The sequence below is a fragment of the Stegastes partitus genome, unplaced genomic scaffold, assembly GCF_000690725.1.
Source record: "Stegastes partitus isolate 25-593 unplaced genomic scaffold, Stegastes_partitus-1.0.2 Scaffold479, whole genome shotgun sequence".
NCBI lineage: Eukaryota > Metazoa > Chordata > Actinopteri > Pomacentridae > Stegastes > Stegastes partitus.
The window spans coordinates 148,747-161,061 of record NW_007578210.1 but is presented as its reverse complement, the minus strand read 5'-3'; the positions used below and the strand labels follow the sequence as shown (position 1 = coordinate 161,061).

General features: G+C 40.5%; 1 protein-coding gene across 1 annotated transcript in view; it reads left to right on the top strand.

Annotated features, from left to right (window-relative positions):
* dpy19l3 (dpy-19 like C-mannosyltransferase 3) overlaps nucleotides 1-10,656 on the top strand; it is a 75,571-nt gene extending 64,915 nt beyond the window's left edge. Inside the window, exons 17-18 of the mRNA XM_008286967.1 lie at nucleotides 1,703-1,861; nucleotides 5,263-10,656. Coding sequence (XP_008285189.1) covers nucleotides 1,703-1,861; nucleotides 5,263-5,466 — 363 coding nt within the window. The 3' untranslated portion in view covers nucleotides 5,467-10,656. The remainder of the gene's footprint in view (nucleotides 1-1,702; nucleotides 1,862-5,262) is intronic.
* Nucleotides 10,657-12,315: the final 1,659 nt, after the last annotated feature.

Here is a 12,315-nt window from a genome sequence, read left to right as displayed (position 1 = left end):
ATATTTACAAAAGGAGCCAGTAGGAAGTATATACAGTTTATTCTACCAGACGATAGAATGAATATATTGCAAGAATGTGACAGAAGCTGAAACAACTTGAAAGTGCTTGGGGTTCAGAGGGTTAAAGCAAAGTAACAGTTCTCAAAGGAAGTGTTAAAACTGATAAAGTATCATTTTTACATGCATGGCCACCTGAAACCATAAGGGCACGGGGTGCCACCATTTTGGTTGCTCATGCAAAAATTTGTGAAGTGCAACCAAAAATTTTAAATGGTCGCACCAGTGTGCCTGACATTTAGTCCATTAGTCTGTGTATGTCTCTGGGGAGCCCATTCATGTAGATAACATCACTTGGCCTTAACCTCAGTAAATCTTATTTTACAACACCTTATTTCACTTTTTTCTCTCATTTCTGACCACAAACTTGTCTAAATTGCATCTGCTGCAGTAACTGAGGGGGGACTAGAGGCTTCTCGGTGCACAGTTGTCCTGATACATGTGAGGTGTTCAGGGAACCACAGAAAATTGTAATCAGGAATGACAATCCAGTGTGACACTGATGTGTGAAATAGAAACTCAACACACAAAAAAAGGTCTTGTTATTTAAATGAGCATCTCGGTTTGTAGTCAAATCAAATTCTAAGACTTTTTGAAAGGAACTGAGCTTTATGATAATAATGGTAGGTTTACAAAAATACCACGCTCTGGGGTCCCGCTATAGCTCACCTGCTTGAGCTGGCATCCCATATATAGGGGCTACAGTCCCTGATGTGGAGGTCATCAGTTTAAATCCCGCTCATGGCCTTTTTCCACAGGTCCTACCCCCATTCTTCTCCCCCACTTTCCTGTCTCTCTCTCACTGCACTATCAAATAAAGGAAAAAAGGCCAAAAATAATAATAATAATACCACGCTCTAAATTTTAAAACTTTCTATTTCCTATGTGATCTGAATATCCACCCCTTTTGACCATCATTTTCACAAGGAAAATTATGTGTTTTAATTGCACCACTGAAACCTCATCATTCTTCATGGATCTATAGTGTCAGGGATTGTAATGAAACAGTGAAACAGTGTACAAGATGTGGACAGTCTTTTTTTTTCATGACATCATAGTTGATTGCACAATGTAGTGTGTATTTTATACCAGACATTCAAACAAACTGTTAAGTGGTGCTTCAGTGCAATACTCAGAAGATATGGAGTGGTTTCAGTCACAGGTGAGGTCAGTTGGTGTAGAAACTTGGTTGAATTGTCACTTTAGTGTTTCAACATTCATTTAACCCAATTTAAAAAATGTGTAAGGTACTTGTAAGTTGAATAGTGTGTCCATTTATTGTGCTTAGTGTTGTTTGTTCTTTGCTGCACAAAAACAATGAAGAAGAGTTCTAGAAAGCTCAGATTTGTTATGTTTCAAACTTTTGTTTTTGTTCTCCCACTGATTTTTATTTTGCCCATAATTGTTTTCATTCAGATTTTTTTCATTCAGTAAACATGTTATAATTGAAACTAAACCAACTTTCATCAAACTGTAATTCAGAAAATAAATGTGCCTGGTAATTGAGTTCCAGGAGAGAAAGAAAGCAATTATAAATCCATATCACCCTAAATAAATCTGCTATTTCCTGTGTGTGCGTGTGCGTGCGTGTGCGTGCGTGTGCATGCGTGTGTTTGTGTGTGTGTGTGTGTGTGTGTCCACGCAGGTGTATCAAGTGTACGCTCGCCGGTCCCCGGAGGAAGTCTATGACATCCTGAGGGCTGTTGGAGCCGACTATGTGGTACTGGAAAACAGCATCTGTTACGAGCGGAGGCACAGGCGAGGCTGCAGACTGCGGGACCTGCTCGACCTGGCCAACGGACATGTGGGTGGCATTTATTTAACATGACTCACGGTGACTCTGTGTGTGTGTGTGTGTGTGTGAGAGAGTGTGTGTGACTGCATGTGCTGTCTGCTCTGCCAACTTCTGTGACTTGGTGAAAGCTCTCAGCCTCCGCAGAGAGATCAATAGTCTCACTTCTTCTTATCTGTGCGTCACTGTCTCTCACTCTCTTGCTGTCGCTCGCTCCTTCACTCCCACCCCCATCCCACTCCCTGGGCCTCTCTTTATTTTGATGTCGGATGTGGCTTGCTGGCTATTTGGATTACCAGAGGCGAGACAAGCCTCAGTCTGGCCCAGTGTGGTGTACGACACATGAAACGCTGAAACACAGAGTCAGTGTGTGTTTGTGTTTGTGACGGCGTAAATGTCACACAGCATACACTACATCTGACATCTAGACAGCTTTATTGAAGGAATGCAGGCTTTACGTCCGTTTTTGTCTGTCCCTTTCTTCTCCCACTTTCTTTTATTTAGTTCTTTAGTTGTTTTGTTTGTGTGCTATTTTTCTTTCTCTTTCTTCTTGTTTTTTTCTTTGATATAGTCATTTTATTTATTTATTTTTTTTGTCCTGTTGTCTTCAGTTGCCCACAACTTTTGTGAAACCCGAAGGTTTCATTAATATTATAAACAGTTTAATATATGGTCAGGATGACATGATCAAGTTTTTCTGTCCCTGATCTGATCCAAGTGATTTCATATTTAATATCTAGCAATACCCAGTGCCAATCCAAGACCATTATCTGGGTTGATAATTGAACAACTGAAAAGCTCTGCAGTGCATTGAGAATAAAAATTGCTTTTCAGCATACAAGCTGTTCCGTAGTGTTACACTGATGGTCATGAACTTTGTTGTAAAGCTCCGGTAGGGCACTGTTTGAAATGTAGTGTGACGGAGGTCGAGTGTAGCGTGACTCAACAACCTCTAAAAGACGGTGAAAACCTGTATTCTGTGCATGCATATCACAAAAATGTATTGTAGATGAGCTCCAGTACCTGGTTGCTCTACTAGATGGAGCCTCTTGTTGTTTGGTGCTGTAGCAGATGGCACTGTGTGAGGTTTAGCTAGCACCAAAACAAAGACTTCTGTGACAGTTAGTGACCTCCAGCTAACGTGTTTAAGGTCATCTAGGACACTGTTCATATGTCCCATATTTAACAGAGCTGTCTTCGTGGCACCTATCATATGTCTGTTGACATAATCCATTATTGATTGATAACACGACCGATAAATGATTTAGAAAACTGTACAAAATTTGCATCCCTAATGTCCTCCTACAAATGTGCAGGTAAACAAAGGATTGCATTCCTAATCTTTGAGATCAGATCAGGACCCCCCCTACGATATGGTATTTATGTAAAATATAAAAGCTTTTTACAGTATGTCACAAAAGTGAGTACATATAGAATAGAATAGAATAGAATAGAATAGAATGGAATAGAATACAACAGAATAGAATAGAATAGAATAGAATAGAATAGAATGCTTTTATCGTCATCATACACAAAGTAGAACAAAATTAAAAGACATCTCCAGTGGTGCAAAAGTATGAAAGTAAAAGTATAAAAAGACAAATAAGAATATATACATATATTTAAAAAAAGAGCCAGTAGGAAGTATATACAGTTCGTCAAAAGGTAGAATAAATATATTGCACTGTTGAGGTAGGAACACTGAATATGTGAGAAATCTAAATAATATAAATAAAGAATTATTATAAGTAATATAATATATATATAAAATATATATACAAAGTATAGAATAGTATAATATATAATAATTAAAACATAATTATAATATAGTATATATAGCATAGTGTAGTATAAATAATAAATGTATGTGTATAAATAGTACAGACTATACACTAGTGTGAGTTCAGTACCCATATTGCACTTGGGTAGAACGTGTTGGTGAGTCTGAATGTGCGGGCCTTGATGGATCGGTACCTCTTTCCTGAGGGCAACAGTGAGAGCAGGCTGTACCTGGGGTGTGAAATAATATTTAAAATATTTTATCATTGGGGCGCCACTATAGCTCACCTGGTTGAGCTGGTGTCCCATATGCAGGGCCACAGTCCCGATGTGGAGGTCATGAGTTTGAATCCTGCTCATGGCCCTTTCCCACACGTCCTACCCCCATTCTCCTCCCCCACTTTCCTGTCTTTCTCTCACTGCACTATCCAATAAAAGCACAAAGGCCAAAAAAAAAAACGGGAAAAAAAACCTAAATTATCATATATTTTCATGGGACAACGCTGAAGAAATGACACTTTGCTACAGTGTAAAGTAGTCAGTGTACAGCTTGTATAACAGTGTAAATTTACTGTCCCTTCAAAATAACACAACACACAGCCAGTAACGTCTAAACCACTGGCAACAAAAGTGAGTACTCACTTTTGTGACATACTGCATATAGTATCCCCTTCAATTGCTGTTTGGGATGATACTGGTCTATCCTGCTCCACTCTCTGGGTAGATGTAATGATTTGCATCCAGACACCAACCCTTAGGATTCTTCATGTATTCCTTTCTTTGGTTGGGGTAGTCGTTGTAGAAGTAAATGTAACGATACAAACGGCTTTTTATTTATCAAAGTACAAGGCCCAGTGCATTATTAAAGGTCTGGAAAATGTAGCATATTATAGTATTTATCTATAAATGTATTCATCATTTAATAAGCAACAGTTGCATAATGGTTGTGATTATTCTTTCAAAGCTTAGTATCCAAAACTTTCACCCAACTCTTTTTAAAACAGTGAAAGGAGCAACAATAGAGCACAAATTACAGAAATCACTCATGCAGAAGAGTGTTGCAACTCTCCAGAAAATTGCATAGTCGTAGTTATTAGAGGTTAAGAAAACATTGTATTGGCTTTTAATACGGCTTTCAGTAAACTTTTTTTTTTTTTTTAATGTGTTTTTGTTTGTTTCTTTTTAGGTTCAGTATTTCCAAGAAAAGCTGTCCTTCAACCCACCATCCTCATATGTAGTTAAAGTATGCAGTTTAGACATGTTGCATCTGTACAATTACCGTTTCTTAATCTGCCAAGTTAAGCATACTTTGGCAGCTTTTTATGAGCATAGGCATTCAGTAATCCCAAAACAGTATATTTATGAAGATTCAGAATTATTTAGGCTCTGTGCTTCTTATTGCACTAAAGCAGAGTTTGTGCCAGATCTAGCTGGCAGCAGTGCAAAGTGAAATCAGAGCCTGTAAGAGGCTGTTGATGACCCTGTTAGCGGTGTTTACTTCTCTAAATCTCAAATGAGTTGACGATGTGCCGATTAAAACATGTTGACTTTAACAATATACATTAGCGATCACCTTCTTTCATTCACTCTCACTGCTGCTGATGATGGTGATGACAAGCCTGTTCTGTTAACAGATCATGGACGGACCCGGAGAGGATGACCCAGACCTCATTCCTGCCACCCACCCTCGGTTTTGTGAGGCCATCAAGACAGACACAGCATCTTACACCGCTCTGTTCACCAGAACATTCCAGAACAAAACCTTCCATGTGTACCGGATCAAGAAGAAACGCAAGAAAAGTGCCAAGGGCTCATCAGAGCCCAGCGTGACTCAGTAGCAGGATCAGGGCTGCAAGAAAAGCCCCAGCAGAGGCCAGAGGGGAGTGAGAAGGGGCAGGAGAAGAAATGAAACACTGAATCCTTGCTGTTCCTCTGTCTCCTCTCTGCACTGCGCCCAGCTGTGATCATGCCTATTATTTTTTTTAACACGTGGCTCTATGAACTGTGGTGTTGAAGCAGTGGGTCAGTGAAAGCTTGAGGCTGCAATGTTTTAGTTAGCAGGGTGTGGGAGCACCTGTAGGAGTCATGCTTCAGGCTGTTTTGTCTCCACTTGTCCCCAAAAAAATATATCTCTAAATAACATTCGAAAGTTAAAGTCAAAGATTGATACTGAAGTATTTAATACACGATTCAGAAAAACAGTTCAGTTCATATTTGCTTTTGAGTTCATCCTTGCCAATGAAAACAGGGATAGGAATAAAAGATCTGTCAATGGATTCTATTTGAACCAATGTACAGCCAGATCCAAAATGGTTCCCAAACCAGCTATTGGAACTTAACCATAAAGGCCAAAGTATTCTTTCCCCATCTGCATGTGAACAAGAGTATATGTGACGTACCTTTCAGCATCCAGCCAAGACTGTCCACAATTCAACTGCACCAGCTGCACATGTTCCAGGAAAACAAGTGGTGCTTAAAACAGATGGTTGTTTTGTGGACAGACTGTACCAGAAGATGCTCCGTCTTCCACACCTTTATAATTCATCATTGGAAGAATTAGTATTGAAGTCGGGGCTGCATGACTTTGGTGGTGCTTTACTTTGTATGTTCGTACCACCAGTGGTTCCCAAACACATTAGGAAGTTCTTAACTCTCCAGAAATCCTGTGCTATTTCGGGATTATTCACACTAATACAGTCTGTAACTAACTTCTTTATCAGCCTTTCAGGAACATTCACAGGATCCCCAGATGTGTTTCTGCATCGGTTATGCAGAAACCATGAACTAGCCTGAAGTCTGAGTTCTTTTTATTAGCATAATAGGTTTTTGAAAGTTCAAATTGCCACTGCAGGTCTGACTTATGTCGGTTGTAAATCAGGATAGAGGTAGACATCGGTAGACATTAGCGGTAAAATAAGATATCCAGATAACATGAAAGTGCACATTTTTGAATGTGCTATTTTTGTACAGTGCTCATTTGAGCTGAAGCAATGGGATCTGTTTAAATATGGACAACATTTAAAAAATAACACTGAATAAGTAAAGGGGTAAAGCAATTGTTAGAATGTATTTTTTAGAGATCATGTAGATCTAATGAGAAATGACCTAGAGCTTGATTTTTCTAATTGGGCAGCAAATTATTTCCTTCTTGAGCTACACCATTCCTATCCAGTTCTCTGTCCTATTTCTCAAGGTGCATTTAATGAGCCTTTCCACTGCTTTTTGTCATATTAGTGGATGACTCAGCTCATAGGGAATAGATGTCTGTATGAAGTCTTAGGAGCTGTTAAGGCCCGGTCACACCAGAAAATTAATTCACCTTAAGTCTGAAATATTTGGTTCTAGCTGCTTGGTGCCATTCAAAGGACGAGCTGATGAACTGTTTCTGCTGGCGAACTAACCGGCAGCACACCATTCTCCAGCACTGACACAGAGATGTGGAGATGTGGGACCTTTTTTTTTATCAGAACTTTCTGCAAATCTTTCCCCTCTCTGTTAGTTACTTCAAAAGATCAGATTTAATGAATGTTTGAGGTGCTGCACAACTCATAATAACCTACTGCTCCTTCCTCCATTTAGAACTCGTGCCCTCTGTTTCCCTAAAGGTCAGCAAAAGCATACTCTGATTCACCAGATGTAGACTGCAGGTATAGGTCTGCCTTTTCACACAGCTTTCTCTACGCCTTCGACTATCTATCTTTTTAAAATCCCCTTCGCTGTGGGAAACAACAACCTCCTGGTAGCAACCTATGAAACTGAACATTTGAAGTTTTGCCGAGGATTTGGATTGTGCAGTGAAGCAGCCATGCTAGTTTCTTGGTGAAAGAGCTAATTTTAATGACAGTCCTTCCCTCCATGCATGCAAAAGTTAACCGAAAAGCAATTCACGACATCCTATTCTTAGCTCTGCCAATACAGTTGTAATTGGTTTAAAGAAATACATACAAGCCAGAGTGCAAAATGATAATGAGGTGCAGTCAGACTATTCCCCAGCAGTGACACAGCACTGTGGAGATATTTCTGGCTATGTAGAACTACTTGTCTCATAATTTTGAAAACCAATCCATCCTGGCAGTTTTTACTTCTAAAGAGGAAAGTAATTGAAACTCGATGGTGCCGCACAGCTAATAATAAGCCGCCACAGCTTCCTCTTACGAATCTCGCTCTCCGTTGCCGCCTAAAGTCAGCAGGAGCATGACAAGCTGGTCAGAAGTGCACATTTTTGTAACATGGATCAGCTCCACACCTGCAGGCAAATTAACAGATTACAGCAGTCCTGCTGACAGGAAATACTTCTACCCCCCCCAAATGGCTGGTGTCACCGGGCCGTCATGAGTTCATCTGCAGCACTTTTGGACATCATTTGATATTTAAGCATCACCCTTGACCCGCTTGTGGAGTTCATGATAACAGTAGCAGGAAGGTTGCAGGGTGGAAGTATTACTCAACTGTGGCATATGTGGGGGGGGGAAAGCCCCACTGAATAAGTCGGACCATTAGCTTGGCTCACCCCGGACTCCGATGTTGTCACTTTTTGGCAGGGCACATTCGGCCGCGGTGATAAATGTTATCAATTACCACTGCAAAGAAAAGGGAAGATAACTATGTTAGTTTCGATTCCCGCTCGGGTACTTAAATGTGCTTTTGCTGTAAAACTGAGGTCAAAGCTGGTACCAAGTGATATTTGTGACCGTGTCGTCGTTGTGATTGCTGTCATGTTTTTCTTTCTGTCGGCTCTGTGATTCTCATCAGCAGCAGTCTCAACCTTTTCACTCTTCTCGCTCTCACGCACACACACAGCTACAAACACACATGAATAATGTAAGTGGCGAGGAAATTGCAGCAAGCTGACAACAGCGCTGATTCCCTGCCGCAATCCAAAATAGTTTGAGAGAGAGAGAGAGAGAGAGAGAGGGGGCCAACACTTGCATATCAAACTGAGGCTTTGTGGTTAGAAGAGAAAGTGGGGAGGAGGAGTGCGGAGGACAGAAAAGGCTTATGTTTAAACAGCAGCAGAGGAGAAATGAGAGTGCATCAAAACACAGATTCACAATGATCTGAACCCCTTCCTCATTTCCTTTTCTCTTCTTTCTGCATAGGTAATTATTAGTTGGCTAGTGAGACGCTCAACCATTATGTGGATACAATACGCACCCGATTTGCCCTCCTTCTTCTCATCTCAGTTTGCCTATATTTGTACACTTGTTAATAGGGACCTCTGTCTTTGATAATCCACACACTGGCAGATGCGTGAACACCCCTGCACATGGCAGTTGCAGGGCTTTTGAAAAAACGTGTTGTTCGTTAACCGCGCAGCCTCATTGTAATTGCATACCAATCGGATCAGTGTGGAACAGCACCGCTTGTTCTTCCCCCTCCCGCCCTCATATTGGATGTTTAATTTAGGAGATGTCTGATTGCTTTATTTGAGAGCGAAGTGATTCCATTATGTTTGCCTAATAAGAGTGTACTAATGTAATATTTTTTTCTGCACTGTTAATTTACATACATATTGGGATTAGTAGTTCATTCGGAGGCACGCTGTCTGCCTATGGTTTCCTTAATGAAGAGGAGATGGAGGCAGCCGTAAATCTGTGCGCACATATGGAATTCTGCTCTGTTTCAAAGAATTTGTGGATGTTGCTGAAATAAATTTGAGATACATAATAAGCAGACGGCTGGATTTAACGATTAGTTTGCTTATTATTTGCGTTTACAAATCTACCTTTGTGATGATTTGCAACAAATTCAGCTGCAGTCCTGTTTCCAAGCTCAACAATTAAACGGCCATGCTCCGTTGCACCCATACATAATTGCTGAACACGTAATCTCAAGATCTTGAAAGTAAATTCCCTCTTCTGGGAAAGCTTTTCACTCGTGTTTTGGAAACTGGAGAGATTTGATCCCATTCAGCCATAAGAGCGATAGTGAGGTCGGACACTGATTGTATGTCTGATGGCTCCAAGACGCCACTTAAGTTCCTCCTAAAGATGTTAGATGGGGTTTAGGTCATTGCTCTCTGTAGGCGTACACCATTTACACAGGCTGTGGAGCAGAAATACGTCCTGTGTGTATTTTGGATATTTAATGGTGTTTGCTGGATATTTATCACATTTACATTATTACATCATTGGAATCATTCAGCATCCTAATGGGGGGAAGCGTGAGAAAATCCTGAGTAATGCTTGACACTAATAGAAGGAAAAACAGACTGAAATGCTTTAGAATGCCACATTTCTCATGTGCCAAATTTATTATTCAGCTTACATGTGGTTTTGTTAAGAGTTTGGGGGGGGGGGGCATGTTGGTGCTGAAGCTTGTGGGAAGAAAAAAAAAAAGATGAAGTTATTTATCTGACATTCTCAGCAAGCAACTAAACAGATGTATTTTTCTGAGCCAGTGCCATGTAAATACATACAAACTATTTATGATGTGAAATTTCTAAATGGAGTGTAAATAGCATGTGTGTTAAGAGATCACTAAATGCTGTGCACACACGGGTACAGCAGAACTTGACAGGCTTTTTCTCTAAAGGAGGTTCTTTGTACATTTTGATTGGACGAGCTACTCTTGAGTGCAGGCTGAGATAAACCGATGCACTCTAATGGCTCCATAATAGCTTAAGAGCAGCTTGTGACCCTGAACATGAACATCTTCAGCACGAGCACCGTTACATGTGCGCCTTTATTCTGTCAGCAGTGAAATCCATCTTCTTCTGTTTGTAAAAAAGACATGTTGTAGTATGTATTGGGTGCCTTTGGTCATTTCTTTCCCCATTTTGCTCGTAATTACTTTTCTACAAATCCAATAAAGTCATGTTATACAGCTGAGTTTTCTACTGCAGGACATTTGTCATATGAGAAATCATATAAACTAGTAAACGTTTATTCTGCAGTTCAAAGTCCTTCTCATGCCGAGCACATTATTGGTAGAAAGATACACGAGATGCCAGTTTAGATATTGTTAGACACATTTGTGTTCAATGGCAGTATGATCAATAAAAGTTTTTCTTTTTTTTTCCTCCTCAACAATGTTTCTGTGTCTATCATTCTGTGAGGCCACATCCTTCATTTTCCATCTTATTTCAGACACAGTCATGAGTCAACACAGTCACTGGTGCAAATAAATGAATTTATTGAGAAAAAAGATCAAAGCAAATACAAAACACTTATATAACTGTCAAAAGCTCATCACCATCATGTTGATAAAAAATATGTTCGGTTTGATTTTTTTTCTCAGAAGCTGCGCCTTTTAAACCTATGCTGCTTTTCTTGACAAAAAGCAATAATTGTAATTCATCTATCTCTGTATTTACAAATGAGGTAAAAACATCAACTTTGTTCACGACATGTCTGCACCCAGAACACAACATTTAAGAAGCCGTTTTATGATACAAATGAATGGTGGTGGGAAGTGAATCGCTGCTCCGTACAGCTGCAGAGAGAGAAGTGAAGCATTAAGCATCTTCATCCTTCACCTCTCTGTGTGGCTCAGGCTCGGCCCCTCTACAGAGGAATAAAATACAAGCATCCCTCTCTAGGAAATCCCCACGGTCTAAGAAAAAAAAAAAAGAAAAAAAAAGTAAAGCCTGTGTCTTACTTTCAGGCATCATTCTACAGTGTACAGGCATCCTCGCCTGACAGCCAAGTTTCTTAATTTTAAGAGCTGCATTGTTGCCTCAGCTATTCAGAAAATAACATGTTTCTGCAAAGCTGCAATCTGGGAATCGACTCCTCTGTCGACTTTTTTGAAAGTCCACGCAATCCTTTGGTTTTTCCAGCATGACAGCAAGCCATCAGCTCCTATTAGGATTAGTGGCCTGACATGTTTTCACACTCTCCTACCCTTTAACTGCCGACAGGCGCAGCTCTGCCAGCGTGAAGACGAATAGAAAAAAAAAAAAAAGCATGATGAGAGCGCCGCTGCTACTTCCAGCAGAATGCTGCGCCTGAAATGCCAGGAGAAGCCAGACTATTTTTTGGAGAGTTGTCGACTTTTGTATTTATGCCATTTGCTGTGCAGCAAACTGTTTCAACTGGGGAAAAAAAAACCACTGCTTTCAGCATCTCGTCCCTCTACAGCTCCCTGCAGCTCTATGGTGCACTGGTGAGACATTTCACCACAGAGCCAAGCACTCTCTGCCTCCCCCCCACCTCATTTGCTCTCCGAATCAACCCTCCACTCTGTAATCATCTCTCATATCATAGGTGAGAAGAACAGCTCCTTTTTTTAGACCCTGCACAATCTTCCCCTTTGCAGCTTCATTGTTGTTCTTTGCCCTTTCGTTCCTTTTAGACAAATCACTCTCCCTAGAACAACAAGGTTTGTTTGTTTTGGTTTTCTGTACATTGAGAGGAGGGAAACAGATTCATCGACCTGATGTCACAAGAAAGTCAAACAAGAGAAGCTGGTGGGAATTGCCACTGTGCTGACACTTCAGTTTGGATAATAACTGCACAATTATTAGTTTCCTGCATGTTTTATTAGTCTGTTTCCCCACATCCCCCACTGTACTGTTTCAGCCAAGACTATGTGCTAATTTTGTAAGGAACAAAAGATGAATGTGAAGGGTATTTTGCAAAGGTTTCACAGACCAAAGCTCATATATGTATACATATTGGTCCCCTTCATGCTGCCAAAGCAGCTCTGACATGCCAAAGCATGGACATGAGTCCTTTGAGGGGTGT